The sequence below is a fragment of the Lissotriton vulgaris genome, chromosome 4_1 (assembly GCF_964263255.1).
Source record: "Lissotriton vulgaris chromosome 4_1, aLisVul1.2, whole genome shotgun sequence".
NCBI classification, from domain to species: domain Eukaryota; kingdom Metazoa; phylum Chordata; class Amphibia; order Caudata; family Salamandridae; genus Lissotriton; species Lissotriton vulgaris.
The window spans coordinates 19,339,394-19,356,144 of NC_141691.1; the positions used below are offsets into that span (position 1 = coordinate 19,339,394).

General features: G+C 48.6%; 1 protein-coding gene across 1 annotated transcript in view; it reads right to left on the reverse strand.

Annotated features, from left to right (window-relative positions):
- LOC147718246 (nicotinamide N-methyltransferase-like) overlaps window positions 1-10,603 on the reverse strand; it is a 119,147-nt gene extending 108,544 nt beyond the window's left edge. Inside the window, exon 1 of the mRNA XM_086966654.1 lies at window positions 10,430-10,603. Coding sequence (XP_086822780.1) covers window positions 10,430-10,577 — 148 coding nt within the window. The 5' untranslated portion in view covers window positions 10,578-10,603. The remainder of the gene's footprint in view (window positions 1-10,429) is intronic.
- Between the last annotated feature and the right edge of the window lie 6,148 nt (window positions 10,604-16,751).

Here is a 16,751-nt window from a genome sequence, read left to right on the forward strand (position 1 = left end):
TCTTCGGCTTCACTTTAAAATCCCGCTCGTACCGATTTTGTAGAGCTCCCCAGGGGTACACTGAAAGTCCCAGCATTTACAGCCAGGCCCTCAAAAGACAGCTGGATGCCTTCCAGCTACCAGAAGGAGTGGTGTTGATCCAATATGTCGATGATATCCTTTTGGCGGCCGACACCACCCCGCTTGCAACGACAGCCACTGTCCAACTCCTACACTTTCTTGCAGAAAATGGCCATAAAGTCTCCAAAAAGAAGTTACAGTTCAGTCAGCCACAGGTGACTTACCTAGGCCATCTTCTGTCCAAAGAAGGGAGAAAACTTACGCCCGACCGAATCCAAACCATCCTAGACACCCCCATCCCAAAAACACAAAAACAGGTCCGCTCTTTGGTTGGCCTAACCTCTTTTTGCAGACAGTGGTTGCCTAATTACAGCCTCAATGTGAAACCATTACTTGCCCTGCTGACCAAAGATGTCCCCTCCCCGCTTCCTTGGACCACTGAGTGTCAAGCCTCCTTTAAGGAATTGCGGGATGCACTCTGCTCATCACCCGTCCTCGGAACGCCGGACTACTCCAAACCCTTCTCCCTCTTCACCCACGAAAGGGAGGGATGCGCATTGTCTGTCCTGACTCAATCGATTGGCCCTAAGCAGCGCCCTTGTGCCTACTTCTCCGCCACTCTTGATCCTGTAGCCAGAGCTTTACCTGCCTGCCTTCGAGCAGTAGCTGCCGCTGCTGTCTCCATCCGTCAGAGCGAGGGAATCGTACTTTCCAACTCCCTCACTGTATTAGTGCCCCATGCAGTTGACACCCTTTTGAACCAGACAAAGACCCAACACCTGACTAGCGCACGACTGACAGGGTACGAGTTGGCTCTGCTTGCACCCCACATTACACTAAAAAGATGCACGACTCTGAATCCTGCCACATTGTTACCCCTGCCTGAAAATGACCCCGACATTCCTCCCATCCACGACTGTGTGACCCTCACGGACGAACAAACTAGGAGTAGGGTTGACCTCCGAGACACCGCTTTTACTGACCCCGATGGAGAGCTATGGGTAGACGGCTCATGCATCAAACTCCCAGATGGCACCACTTCAGCTGCCTATGCAGTAACGACAGCCCAAACAGTAGTTGAAACAGCCTGCATCACACAACGATCTGCCCAGGCTGCAGAGCTGATAGCCCTCACCCGAGCATGCATCATAGCCGCAGGGACCACCGCGAACGTATATACGGACAGCCAGTATGCCTTCGGGGTGGTCCACCATTTTGGGCTCCTGTGGAGGGAAAGGGGATTCCTGACGTCCCACGGTACCCCAATCCTCCACGGAGATGTAGTGTCCGCTCTGATTGAGGCAGTTCTCCTCCCCAAACGATTAGCGGTGATCAAATGTCAGGCACACAAAAGGGTGACAGACTTAGTCGGACAAGGGAATGCATTAGCCGACATCACTGCACGAACCACAGCTGAGAATAGGACGGTGACACGCATATATGTGACCAGGTCACAAGCAGAAAAATGGAGTGACACAAGGGAAATGATCAGAGACATTCAGTCGGCCAGCACCCCTCACGAACTGACTAAGTGGGCAAGGGTGGGTTTGAAGGACGAAGAGGGCTGCTGGCGAACAAAAGATGCAAACAAATGGTTGCTGCCCGACTCATATCTGATTCCCATACTGACAATGGCTCACTCCCCCGCACACATAGGATCTGCACCCATGATCGAACTCGTTTCCAAAGTCTGGCATAACGACAAAATCCCGACTCAGCCAGACGCCTAGTTCAGCAGTGCCTTATCTGCCTGCAACACAACCCCGGGAAAGGAACTGTAGTGCCCCGGGGAGGGTTTGGGACCCCCAATCACCCCTTTGAGGTCCTTCAGATGGATTACATCCAACTAGAGAGATGCCAAAACCTGAAGTATGTACTAGTCATTGTATGTGCCTTCAGTAAATGGGTAGAGGCCTATCCAACCCGTGACGCCACTGCCATGACTACTGCCAAAGTACTACTGAAAGAATTCTTCCCTCGCTATGGCCTTTGCCGAATTTTATGGAGCGACAATGGCCCCCACTTCATAGCTGAGGTTATCCAATTAATCCTAAAGGGGTTGGGGGTGAAGCAACGATTTCATGCGGTCTTCCACCCCCAATCCGCTGGTCTAGTGGAACGCCATAATGCCACACTGAAGCTGAAACTGGCAAAAATAGTGGCCACCACTGGACTTAACTGGCCAGATGCCCTCCCACTGGCTTTGTTATCGATGCGCTCCACCCCCACCAAGCACAATTTGACCCCCTACGAGGTCGTGCTTGGGCGACCGATAAACCTCTGGACTGCTCCCAAACCGACCTCCATTCATGACGTCCCAGACGTCCTACTATCTGATTATTTGTGCAAGTTAACCAAAACGTTGTCTGTCATTCATCAACAGGTGCAGCAAGCCATCCCCGATGCTTCCAGGGGCCCCGGCCATGACATCCAACCGGGAGATTTCGTGCTGATACGAAATTTCCAGCGAACCAAGAGTCTGGAACCTCGGTGGACGGGCCCCTGGCAAGTGCTGATCACCACCCGAACGGCACTCCGAGTGGAGGGGAAGAAGCACTGGCTGCACGCGCATCATTGTCGGAAGGTCTCTGCAAACCTGGCCACGACAGAAAACGTCAGCACCCAAGTAGAGCTCCTGAGCAAAGACCGACCGATATTGGACTGTTATCCCGATACTGAGGCACTCGAACTTGCAAAATTCTCCGATCCCACTGTGCCATCCAGAGAAGGGTATTTCCTGCGTCGAAAGGAGGGAGTTTCGGCTAAGTAGGCCACGGACTAAGTTAAATCTCAGAACGGTGACCTAAACACAATCAAGGGTTGCCGGGAGAGAAGCTAAACGAAGTCTGTGGTTCTGCCCGCTACCGAGCTCCCTTGAAGGTGATGGAAGCGCCAGATAAGAAGATGATGGAAGCGCCAGATAAGAAGATGATGGAAGCAACAGGAAATACCCAGTATAGAAATCCAAAGACTGACAACTTGCACAAATCAAAGACAATCGCACTCTTCATTGTCTTCCTCTTCTGCCTCCTCCTCATGACCTCCTTCTGGATTCTGGAGGAAAGCACACCGGCTCATGAGGCATTGCTACCTACTGCACAGCCGACCCCCCTGAAAGAGCATCACCTAATCTCTCTGTCGCTTCAGCTCCGAGAAAGGCGCAGGGAATTCTGGAACAATTCCTTCGTGCAACTGTTGCACCAACACAACCTTGCTGCGAATGCTACGAACTGTTGGATCTGCGGGTTGCTCCCGCATGCCACTGGACACTCTATTCCCTTCATCCCTTCACCCTTCTCAGTTCACGGCTCTTGCCTCGCCTAGCTGATCCTCATGCAAGAGAGCCACAAGGACAACGCCACCTCCAGCCGGACAGTGTCACACTTCTACTCCGGGTTCTGGCTGAACAGAACCGGAAAGACTCCTACTGCCCTGTGTCCTGCGCTCGCAGGCGCCACCTTCCTCAAAGACATTCCAGCCAAGGAACGAGTCGAAGTACAGGTGCTCCACAATCCAGCCAGAACCACCTTCTCTCATCTGCAAAAACAAACTACCGCCACTCTGACTGTGGCCCTGTCTGTTATCAATGTCACCGGCCTTGTGTGCCTAGAAGGCCAGGGAACGCAACTGGTGGGTCACAGCGCCTGCCGAATCACCAGAACATTGGACTCAGCTGACCCCCCTTCCTTTGTTGCTTCTCCGAACATTTACTTTGTGTGTGGCACCAAGGCTTACACCTGGCTCCCGAAGGGTTGGAAGGGTACCTGTTACATTGCCTTCGTTCTCCCACCCACATATGTAGCCCCTGCCAACCATCACCGGCAGAGGCGTGCAGACGACCTTGGACAAGCCGACTCCACCGGAGCACAGTTCCTAGATGCAGCAAAGGGACTTGTTCCTCTGTGGGGCCCAATGGCAAACAGCCGTGCTATCCGGCACCTGACCCAGGCAGTAGAAACAACGATCAACATCACTGCTGGTATCCTCGCCAACAACACTGCGGAACTTTAGGCGGTCCGCCTTGTGACCCTTCAAAATAGACTTGTCCTAGACGTGGTCCTAGCCGACCGAGGAGGAGCATGCCGCATCATCGGATCCAGCTGCTGCACATACGTGCCTGACAACTCGCCTTCGGTCTACAAAGCCATTGAACACCTCCACAGACTTTCCTCAGAGGTTCACCAAGAACAAGAAGGATGGTCGCTTGGGAGCTGGTTTTGGGACACTTTGAAAAATTGGGGTTGGAAGTTGTTTTCCTTCGTGCTGATACCTGTTGTAATATTATATGGGTGTTGCTTAGGTATCCAATGTCTGCCACCTTTGTGCGGCCTTGTTTCTAACTGTATGTGCCCAAAGACTTTGGACTTCCGAAATGAGCACATGAGTCCCCTCTATGAAGTAGAAATACGTGGCCTTATGGGGATAAATCCAAACTGACAAGTTGGCGAGACATGTTAAAAGGGAGGACTGTGGAATTTTAATTTGCGATCTGAACATTATCTGCGCCAGCTTGTCACCTATGTACTACGCGCACGGCAGCCATTTTAGATATCATGGTCTCCTTGTCCACGATCGATCGCCAGCGCGTCCCTCTGACCCAGCAAGCAATCCTCCGCGCACCCTGGCTCCCCCTCCCTCCTCCTCCTTATGAGCATGACCCTTCTGCATGACCCTGTCCTTGGGAGTCACGCCAACGCCTGACCAACACCTCCTCTCCTCCCATGAATGCCCCTCTGTTGATAAACCTCCCTCCTGCGCTGGATTGTCCACGCAGCATGAATACCACGCCATTGATGGCCCCTCACCCCGTGTCCGACTGTCCACACAGGTCCGAGGCCATTGCCTAAGCCGGGAGATATCATTTACTGCCCTTTATTGTATGAGGTCGCTCTCCTTCAAAGGACCCTCTATTGATCCAGGCCTCCCCACCCCCCTGTGATATGATCAGGCGCACACATCCTAAGACTCGACGGAACACTCAGCTGCGTGATGGCCCCCTCCTCTTATCAGCAGGTTGAGGACCTCTATTGTGAAGGTATATGGGGGTGGGATTGACACTAGGATTACGGGGATGTCTTTTCCTTGCTTTACAAAGATCTGATTGTATTAAAGGAAGGTCACATGCCATAAACCAGTGTATAAGAGGCCAGGCCTCCGAGAGGCTGAGACAGAGCACCTCGAGATGATACCTTGTTGTCTGATCTGATGTGTTCTGCTCCGTCGGAATAAAACTTCTGTTTCCTGCCTTCTGGTCTCCGGCGCCTGCCTCATTGCTTGGTAAATTTGAATGGTACAAGGGCGGTTAGCGCCGGGCAAATCTTGAGAAAGGTCCTAGCCCTACCTTTTTCCACATGTGCAGTTGTTGGCACAGCAGACGTGGTGGTGGGGAGGATGGGGTCCTGGGACCGGTTGGGCCTTGGCACACCAGATGGGCCGGCCTGGAGGTCATCGTCCAAACTGTCCTGGGAGTCAACATCCAAGAGTTCATGTACCGGGGATGGAGACTGGCTCTGCTGGTCATTGTTGTCCTCAGCAGCGAGATCTTCATCACCTGTGGATTAGATGGGGAATGGTCAGTGTTGTGCAATGTGCAAGTATTCTGTTAGCTGCATGAGCTCACTTAATAGTTTGTCCGACCGGCCACTTTGTCCCGGGACCCGTTCACATGCACTGATGACTCTGGTGAATTGGTCCAGGGATGGTGTGCCAGCCTCCTGAAGTCTGGGGGGGACCCTGGCCCTCCCACCTGCCCTGCTGCCACGGACCTGTTGCCGCACCACGGTGGGTCCCTGCACACTTTCCCTGCCCTCCACAGTTGGTGGTGTGTCCTGGTCATCCCCTGGGACAGGGAGGGTGCTGCTGGTGGTGGTACTGATGGTGGTGGTGGTCGAGGTGGCAGTGGTGGAGTCACAGACCGTGACTGCAGGGGTCTGCTGTGCAGTTGTTGGCACAGCAGACGTGGTGGTGGGGAGGATGGGGTCCTGGGACCGGTTGGGCCTAGGCACTCCAGATGGGCCGGCCTGGAGGTCATCGTCCAAACTGTCCTGGGAGTCAACATCCAAGAGTTCATGTACCGGGGATGGAGACTGGCTCTGCTGGTCATTGTTGTCCTCAGCAGCGAGATCTTCATCACCTGTGGATTAGATGGGGAATGGTCATTGCTGTGCACTGTGCAGTTATTCTGTCAGCTGCATGTCATCCGCTGTCTGTACACTACACAATTGCGACAACTTTAGTATTATTGTTAAATGCAATACTGGCTGTTATTACATGGTACAGGAGAACATCAAATAATCATGCATGTCCTGTATCGATGCATTGCATGCAATTGGCTCCGTGTGTAGTTGTGCAAGTCTCACGACCACAAACAGGCAGACCATTTACGATGGCTACCTACCTGTAAGTGTGTTTGGCATAGAGTGCAATGCCTTCCAGGTGCTCCTGGGTGGTGTGGGAGTATCCCTCCATTTTACTGGGGAGTGGGACAGGGGGAATGGAGGGAGTCATAGTGTAGGCCTCCCTCTCACAAACAGGCCTCCCAGTGAAGATGGCTGCCTACCTGTTAGGTGAGTGTGAACAGTGCAACGGCTAACGCATGCCCCTGGGTGGGGGGAGGCCTCTATCCTGCTCAGGTGTGGGACAGGGGGCATGGTGGGAGTGGTAGTACAGGCCTCCCAACTTCAAATAATCCTCCAATACAAGATGGGTGCCTACCTGTTAGGTGAGGGTGAACAGTGCAATGGCTGACACATGCTCCTAGGTGGGGGAGGCCTCTATCCTGCTCAGGTGTGGGACAGGGGGCATGGTGTGAGTTGTAGTACAGGCCTCCCACCCCCAAACAATCCTCCAATACAAGATGGGTACCTACCTGTTAGGTGAGGGTGAACAGTGCAATGGCTGATACATGTTCCTGGGTGGGAGAGGCCTCTATCCTGCTCAGGTGTGAGACAGGGGGCATGGTGGGAGTGGTAGTATAGGTCTCCCACCCCCAAAAAATCCTCTAATACAAGATGGCTGCCTACCTGTTAGGTGAGGGTGAACAGCGCACTGTCTGACACATGCTCATGGGTGGGGGAGGCCTCTATCCTGCTCAGGTGTGAGACAGGGGGCATGGTGGGAGTCGTAGTGCAGGCCTCCCACCCCCAAACAACCCTCCCAGTGAAGATGGCTGCCTACCTGTTAGGTGAGGGTGAACAGTGCAATGGCTGACGCATGCTCCTGGGTGGGGGAGGCCTCCATGCTGAGTGTGGGACAGGGGGCTTTGTGGGAGCAGCAATGCAGGCCTACCACCCCAAACAGGCCTCCCAAGCAAGATTGATTGCTACCTGTTTGGTGAGGGTGAACAATGCAATGGTGTTAGGGTTGTGCAAGGAAGTACTTATCAGTGTTTTGGTTGCCATTTGTTTGTACTTACTAGCCTCCGTTCCCCCGGATACTCTCAGGATGCAGTATGGCAAGCACCTTTTCCTCCCATGGTGTGAATGTTTTCTGTGGGATGGGAGGACCACTGTCAGTCTTGTTCGCCAGCTCCCAGTTCTTGCTCTTCCTCTCCTTGACAACCCTCTTGAGATCATTCCACAGCTTCATGATCTCCTTCTTGGATCGCGGGGTGGTCCCTACTGCATTGACCCTTTGGACTATCCTTTCCCACATTTGTGTCCTTGTGGCTAATGGTGTCTGTTGGACCAAGCTACCAAACAGTTGTGGTTCAACTCTCACTATCTCATTGACCATGACTGTCAACTCACCCTCTGTGAATTTTGGCATTTTCTGTGTTGCCATGGTGCGTGGTGTTTGCAATGTTTGTGGGTGCAGGGGTGTGTGTGGTGGGTGTGGTGTTGATGTGTGAGATGTGTTGTGTGTTGGGGTATTGTTGATGCTGGTGATGATGGTGGTAATGATGGTGGTGGTAGTGTAGGTCTTGTGTGTGTTGAGTTGTTTTGCCTCTCCTGTCAGATGTGGTGTTTGCCCTTCTCTTCTGGAGTGTTGCAAAGGATTGTGGTCAGTGAAGAGGCAGGTTTTATACTCAGCTGTGTGGGTGTGTCCAAATGGGCCGTGGAGAAGTGTGGCTCACTGGTTAGAGTAGGCCGACCTGGAAGCAGAGGTCAGCCTGGGACCAGGGTTCAATTCCCGGCTCGGCGGGGTCTTGAGTCCTAAAATGTCCATGGACTCGACAATTCTCGCTCCGGTGCCTACTCGATACATGGGTTCACACTCTGCGACTCTGGGCAATAGCTTGCTTAATCTCCACAACGGCTCCTCGCGGCGGGATGCCTGGCTTTCACCTTGCGGATACCCTGCCGGGGTTATCTCACAGGGGAATATCAGGACGGGTTCCCTAAGCAAGCGCTTAGAAACCGGTTGTGATTTTCGCTATATAAATTCATGTACATTTATATTTTTCTGTGAGGTGTGTTGTGGGTGTTGTCCTGGGAATTGTAAATAATTTTTTGGCATTTATTTTATCATTGGTATGTGTTTTGTGTATTTATGGGGCATGGCTACTTTGATTTGTGCTCAGTTAGGCACTGTTGCGGTGTTTTGGCTTCGTCCGCCATGTTTTTCATGTACCGTCCGCTGCAGTGGCTATGCTGCAGTTCTTCCGCTGTCTCTCCCATTCACTCCTGTGTGCGACCGCGGTGGTCGGAAACAGTGTTCATACCGCAGGTCCATCGGGGAAATCCTAATTTCCCGTGCAGTGTCTCCGCTTTGCTTGCGGTGGGGTGTAGCTTTTCCGCTGCGTTTTCGACTGCCGCGGTCGGTTTTTGGACGTCACTGCCTGCGTTGGGTGTTTTTTGTTAGACAGCAACCGCCGAGGTCGGTCTTTTTTGGATGTTGATCCTAAATTTACCGCCGGTTTATCCGTGGTCCCGGCGGACAGTTGTGTTCCGCCTCCATGGTGGTCGGGGTACTTTTCCGCCCACCATCCTAATGGGCCCTGTAGTGTTTAGACTAATTGCAGTAACTACTCTTTGTGTCTTTGTGTGTCTGCATTATGGTGCCTTCAAACATTGCAAAATGTCCATAGGTCTAATGCATGCCAGAATCTGCAGAGCGTCACACACAGTGGTGTCCAAGGAGCATAAAAAAAATACTTAACCCTGTATTCAGGGATTGTTTCCACTGGGTGTGAGGTCAATATTTGTTTTTTTCTATTCCAACCACCTGGTTTACCTGGCAGTGGGAAACAGAAGAAAAGGCCTCAGACAGTATGCTTTAAAAAGTTTGGGCTGTGTAAGGTGCTTCCTCAAACAGCCCCCATTCCCTCGGGCCATGACAGCTAGCTTTCCATCAAGAGAGGGCTCCCTCAGCAGAAAGCTGGTGGCCCTCCCAATACTAAGTACGGTAGACAGACAGTTTGTTTGACAGGTACTCCTTCTTGTCAAATATATTAAATTACCATTATTTTTCTGAAGTATCGAAGAAAAAAAAAATCCCACATAAAATAGTGTGGGGCAGATTTAAAAGAAACTGACACATCTGTAGAGATGTGTCAGTTTCCCTGCACCAGCCTGCGATACCCTTGCACCACCATGGATGGGCAGTATTTACAATATGGCACACCATGGCACAAGGAGTGCCAGACACATCAGAAATTCTTACACATCGACAGGCCCAAAAGTCACGCATTGCTGGAGTTGTTTCGCAAGCACAAAGTAACTCCAGTAACACATGTTGAGGTTGGTACTTATTTTACTGCGTCACTCTGCTTGAAGCAGGCATAACGTTTTTAGGCTGTGGTGTCCTCGAAGTGGTACAGTGAAATCTTATAGATTTCCCTGAGTCACTTTTGCAATGCTTTCCTCCGTGGGATGCCCACCCTACATACCTTATTCCTGACGCAGGTATAATATGACCCAGGGCTTCACAACATAACACATCTCCCAAGATGCGTCAATTTAAAAAATAAACACTTACTTATGCTGCCACTGCATCACAAAAGTGATGCAACATCGGCGCAAAAGTCTTTTAATTCTGCCTCTGTACTTTTTATTAAGTATTATTTCCTATATTTTAACTAAAACCTAATGTTACTTTAATTATAAAATTGTAAAATGTTAAGATAATTCATAATATAATAAAACATGTTGCTTTTAGATAATTTTCTAAACCCTAAATAAGATTCTTTATGTTTTTAATTATTTCATTTGATCATTCTGTCATTTGTCTAATAATGCTTTTGGCTTCACTAGCAGCATATATTTGTAATACATATTTTGATCATTCTTATATTTAAATAACCAGAACCAATTAAAAACTAATGCACCAAAAGCAAGAATTCCATGGATAAACATGGCGTACATCTTGGTACGACTCAAATATTCCTCGCCATCTTCAGCTTGGATAACAGGAGATATTAAAAACAGACCTGAGATGAAGATTTTGTTGAAAGAAGGTAACATCCGTGTAAACGCATCATCGAGGAAGGGACTATCCTTTGCCATATATGTAGTCACCTGCAAAGCCGCATCCAAGTGTCGATCAAGGAGCTCTTGCAGCTCAGAGAATGAGGCCATTTTCAATGATGTGAAGTTTCAAAATCAAATCCTTCTGCGTGTGCACCTGTACTTATATTAAATAATTTTAACTGCAAAATATTGAGGAACAGAAAACACTTTGATTGGTGTTTGCTCCAAACCTCATTCAAAATTCTATTATTCTTTGCTCTCAGATGAGTCAACGTTAAACCTATTTAGCATTCTCTTTGCAAAGCATAATGTTGCCAATTGGCCCACATGACCCATGATCTTAATTGAAACAGATACAGCAATGCGATTTCTGACACTACAGTTAATAGGATTTTTATAGAAGTCAGTCAAAAACATGCTCTTGCTATTTATTTTTTGAAAAAGGTTGGTTTTCGGCTTTTTCCTTTTAGTACTTTTTATTGTCCAATGATATTATTAGTATCACAACAATATTCAAACTTAAAGCAGAACCATGTGAATGCTATCAGATTCACTCGAAAGCTGATCAATGTTCCCATGTAGGGAATTTCTTTTTAAAAATGGGGTTACTATTTGGGAGAAGGAACTCATACCATCACACAAAAAACACTTCAAAGAAATGTGAGCTATGTTGAAGCAGCACAAAACTAGGAAAACCATTTAGGTCAAACTTGCTTCCCTCAAACTTTATGTAACCTCATCAAGATGTGCTGGATAAACTGATTTTGTCAGTAACTACTCTCAATGGGACCAACCTGGATGATGGCCAGGCAGGTAGATGTATCCATCTTCATTAATACTTTATTTTGGCCTCTTGGGCCATAACATTGCATCAAATAAAACAAACAGTATACACATCTGGTTTAGAAAGCACTAACTATTAACAAAGATCTTCATGTATAATAACTGTCCCACCAATGAAAGGGCCTAAAGTGCAAAGTACGTAGGTACAGAAGGGATGTAAAAATATATATTTATAACATAGGGGAGTTAAAATACTACAGGTCATTTATAAAATATTTAAAACAACCAACCATAATAAAAGTATACAAATAGGAAAGGTATATACTAAAATTTGATGGTAAAATAGGACTGTAGGACAGCGATGCATAGGGCCTGGATATAGACAAGCTCGTCCTCCACCAGTTCATGCAAATCTTCAACCCCCTGGGATCTACTTTAGGTAGGCACGACGAGTATGCCACATACAGTTTAGGAAACACGATATAGCGAAGACAATTGATGGGAGAGTGTCATACTTTATAACTATGTAAGCCTCTATGGCAGCACAAACCCTAAAATCTTAAGTTAGGGGTCTCAGGGTAATTTCTTCATTAAGCGGCCTCAATCCAAGGTCCATGTTAAGGGGAATTAGGGTGGCGCTGTGGGGTAGGCCTAGTAGCTGGCCCATGAAGTTGTTCTCCACCTCTGTCAGATTGCCATTAGGAAACTGCACCCACACCTCTAGCCCATAAAGTGTAGCACCCCTCGCTTGGGCTTTGTAGATTTCCACCACCGGGGAGACTGGTTTAAAAACTGAAGATCTATACAGCTTCATCAGACCACCCACTGTCTGTGTTAATCTGAGCCTTGCTTTGTCCTACTGTGGACCCCATTCAAAGTTCTCTGCCAAGCTATCTCCCAGGTAATCACATATCTTTACTCTTTCTAGGGGAATACCATGTAGGGAAGAATTTGGCTGGGTTGTGTGGCGAGTGTTGAAGACCATGTATTTCATTTGAGCTAGGTTGATCTTCAGCCCTCTTGCCTTGAAAAAAATGTCAAAATCATCTAAAATGTGCTGGATGCCCATAGTCAATTTTGAGAGTAGCAGAGTATCATCTGCGAACATCAGCGCAGGGACCTTCCCTGAAGCTAACTTTGGAGCATCGTTGTCCTTTTTTAATTTAAGATGGTTGATTACATAATTATTAAAAAGACAAAATAAAGTTGGGGCTAAAACACATCCCTGCCGTACCCCCTTTTGGACAGGGAAACAGGAAGTGAGTTCACCATGCCTTCCACAGCGCACCTGTGCAAAATTATCAAGGTGTAGCCTCTTAATGGCATTTAAGAGGTATGGAGGAATCCCTAGGTCACTCAGCACCCTCCAGAGTATTTTCTGGGTACAAGATCAACAAATATTAGATAGAGGCTGCTACCCTCTATACTCACCGTTTTCCAGTAGAGTAGTTGTAATCTAAATATCTGGTCAACGGTTGAAATTTTTGATCAGAAGCAGGCCTGGTATTGACTTAATATTTGCTCTTCTTTGAGCAAACCCTAGAGGTGGTTCCAGGAGCACCCTGCCAAAGAGTTTTTGGAAGATATCGATTAAACTAATCGGCCTATGGTTGGAGGGAGTGAGGGGGCAACCTTTTTTGAATATTGGGAAAATCTTAGCGCCACGCCAAGTATCAGGGGGTTTGAACCCTTCAGTACCGCATTAAAAAGCACACAGGTATGGAACCCACATTGTGGCTTCTTTTCAGAAAAGATCCCCCGGCAATTTGTCTAAACCTGGGGCTTTATTACAGTGTAGCTTATTTTGGTGTTCCTCACTTCGGAGCAGCTAATCTCCATTTACCCCTCTAGTTGGAACTCGGGTGTGGTGCTGATGGTGATAGTGTTGAGAAAGCCAGAGTCCCTGTGGCAAAACAGTGACCCAAACTGGGTATCCCATGCTTCGGTGGCTATTTTGGGCTCAATAGCCGGTTTCCCTTCCCTGTCACCTGTGCTCACTATTGCCCAGAAGGTTTTCAGATCGTTATCATCCAGGGCGCTCCTGAGCATTTCCCACCTTTCTTGTTCCCAGGTCATTTTCCCCTGCTGAATGGACCGTTTGTATCTAGCCTTGGAAAGTTTAATTTGCGGCCTGTCATTGGCCTTGACTGCATCCAATAGACTTCGTTGGCCTTAAGACACTGGTCATTAAACCATGGGCATTTCTTGTGACTATTTTCTCTAACACGGGTCAGCGGGTAGAAAACCTACCCCAAGATTCAAGGTGAGCTCAGAATGTATTACCCCTACCTTGTCAAGATCCGTATTAAGAGCCTCCATGTAGATGGCCTCCCACATTTTGACTAAAGATGGCAATACTAACTGATAAATATTAGATAATTTCTCAGGGCACTGTTGAATATGGCCCCATCTAACATTTCTTTTGTGGTTGGTTGCAACTAAGGCACTATGATGGTCAGCTGATATGGGGAAGATTTAGCAATGCCTAGGTCCCATTGTTTGAGGGTCAAGATCAAGACGTTGTAATCGCTGTCTTGCCTTTGACTCAATGTGAAAATCGAGTACTGTTCCCCAACATGTTGTTTCTACCAGGATATAGTCGATGTGGGAAGCCTGGCCGACTCTATTGAATGTGGTCTGCCTGGTTGGTCAGATTTTGTCCGACCATTGCATGCTCTTAATGAAAAAGTTAGGGTGATTGAATTTCACTGCATGGCCAGTGGGTACCATGCCTTAAAGGGGGTGATGAGAGGGTTGAGAATCAACCAATGAAGGTCTTCTGTTGGGCAGAATGTAAGGGATCAGTGTGGGGTTTGAAGTGGCAGTTACAGTCACCCCCCACATTCAGCCATATCCCCGTATCTAGGGTTGGAATAAAATCTCCCAACAGGGCAGTGGTGGATGATTCCTGGCTGTCGTTAACAGGGCACAAATACACATTTATTAGGGTGATTTTCACCTTTGTTGGGAAGGAGAGCAGCATGCACTGGCTGTCACTTGTAGGGGTTGACAACTGCTCCACCCTGCAATAAAGGTGGGTACCTACCGAGCTGGTGAGGCCACCATAGGGTCTCCCCTCCCCCGTAGATGTGAATATGTTATAAGAGGCATAACCCACCCATTGGAGGTCTTCCCTCATCCAGGTCTCTTGAAATATAAAAATGTTGGGTTTATCGATAAAGTTGCCCCATTCCATGCAGGGCTGTTTGGTTTTAAGGCCTGTCACATTCCATGAGAGTATCCTTAGCCCATTGGCGTGCCCACTAGCCCCTCTCGCGTCCCCAGGGCATACATCATTTTTTAAAGAAGAATCGCTAGAGACAACTACACAACTCTTGGTTGTTTCCCCCCATGCTATACTTTCTGTGCTTTGTTTTCTGAGCAGGACTTCAAATTGAGCATAATTCTTTCTCCATTCTGGTTGTTCAGATGGGAGGGATATGGAATGCTAACCTCCGTAGTCCACTTCGAACCCTGCCCAGTGTCCTTAGCTTCATATCCTACCACTGGAGTGAGCCCAACCACCAGTAACCCCTCTATCAGTCAATCTACCACCTCCAGTGCATCCTATCTATTAATCAACGGGATGTTAAAAGGAGGAAGCCTGTTAAGGGCAGCCCAGCTGCCTTCTGAAAGGGGCCCTGCGCCAGCTTCTAGAATCAGGGGTGGAACGCGAATTCTTAAAAAAGGCTGTGGTTGTGGGTGAAAGAAGTTGAAAGGGCGAAGACTCATGGATGTTTTAGAATTGTAGCAACTAGAGGCGGATTTGAATACAATGGTCACCGTGTAGGGGTTTTCAAAGTTTATAACAACACACTCACTTTTTTCCAGTTTCCCACCCACCTTACTCTGCGAACTATTATGATTTATCCTGCTCTGGCATAATCAAAATGTTTATGTTTTGCAAGCCAGAACAGGCCTTTGTTCCTCAGCTCGAGATGGGTTTCCTTGGTACTGAGTTCAGAGGTCGGTATGCCTGTCAAAATGGCTACATATGGGGCGCAGACGGGAGGTTTATATCTGGGAGATTTGAGCTTGGGCAGACATTTCCACCTTCACTTGATCCTTGTAATATTTGACTGCTCTCTTTCCTATTGGTAACTAGGGCTAGGTAGCTAGATGCTTCTCGGTTTCTTGTACATGGTGACTTGTTGTTGGTTCTGTTCTCTGGGCCAGTGCTCCTATCTCTCTGTAGCCTGGGGGCACTTTGGTTCCCTGACTCATGCTCGGCTTAGGGCCCTTGTGTGCTTTCCCCTCCAGCCCCAATGTTGATATTAGTTCCTTGCTCTCAACCTGGCAACAGGCATCAGTCCTTCTGGCTGTTACGGTGGTTAGATGGGCTGGCCTCCCCTGGTACTAGTGTTTTCTCCAGAATGTCTAGGTGGCTAACAAGGGGTGCCAATCCTTCTTTAATAATAGCCCTCAGGTTGTTCTCCAAGTCTGCCAATAAATTTAGAGCCCAGGGCGGGTATGTCTTTTCTGCACTAACTGGGTTCAGACTGCCTGCTCTAAGTTCTAGCTCTTCACCCCCCTCTATGCTTACATAAGTATCCTCACAGTATTTCTTTATTCTTTATCCAAACTCAGATGTTAGTTTACGCTTTCCGTACTTTGGGATACTCTGAGCATTTTTGCATGTCACTTTTTTGTGGGATACTGCCTCAGAAGGTGGTGGGACGTGGACATCTGCCTGGATTTGGACCAGGTTTGACTAAGTGTTGTGGATGGAAGGGGGTTAAACAGATTGGGTGTAAGTGATAACCGCCTTTCTGTTATCTCGATTTCAGAATCCACCGACCCTATTGCCCTCTGGAGCATTTTATCTCTAGATGTTGGGGGGATTGGGGGGAAGTGCTTGTCGTTTGTCTCGAGTAAGGCCTACCCTCCACCACATTTGGTTGACTGGTTGGCAGGTTGGTTCCCAATCCCACTCTAATCTAATTTACAGCGTCACTCGTCCCGCTCTGGGGCCTGTCGACCTCTAATGCCTGTGGGGAAAAATCTACAAATATAGGCTAGGAAATGTACAACCAGCTCCATACAGCGCTAATATGACATAATCAACCCTTTGACAGATGTTTGAAAAAGTCACTATAATCTGGAAGTCCTTGGTGCACCTAAGGTTACGGGCGTAGGCCGTCTATGGCAGTGATATCCCAGGAAAATGTGCTGGGTGCTTGAAATAGCTGCAGGGGAGATAACATTCATAAAATTCTTACAAGATCGTACTTCTGTAATGCCAGTCAGGGCAACCATGAGGGTGACCCTGCCCTGCCTCTTCCTGGTGATGACAGGCAAGGACGGGGCCACCCTTGACCGAGCTTTGTCCGGGCACGTCCGTGCGTGTCCCGCACCACGGGGGAAGAGGCAGCTCTTTAAGCATGATGTCAGGCACCTCTCCATCACTAGCGGCAGCTGTGTGTGCTTGCACAGCACACTGGGTCCTGTAGTCCCCCTGGAGGCTCACTGGTGCTGGAGTAAGAAGCTTGGGATCAATCA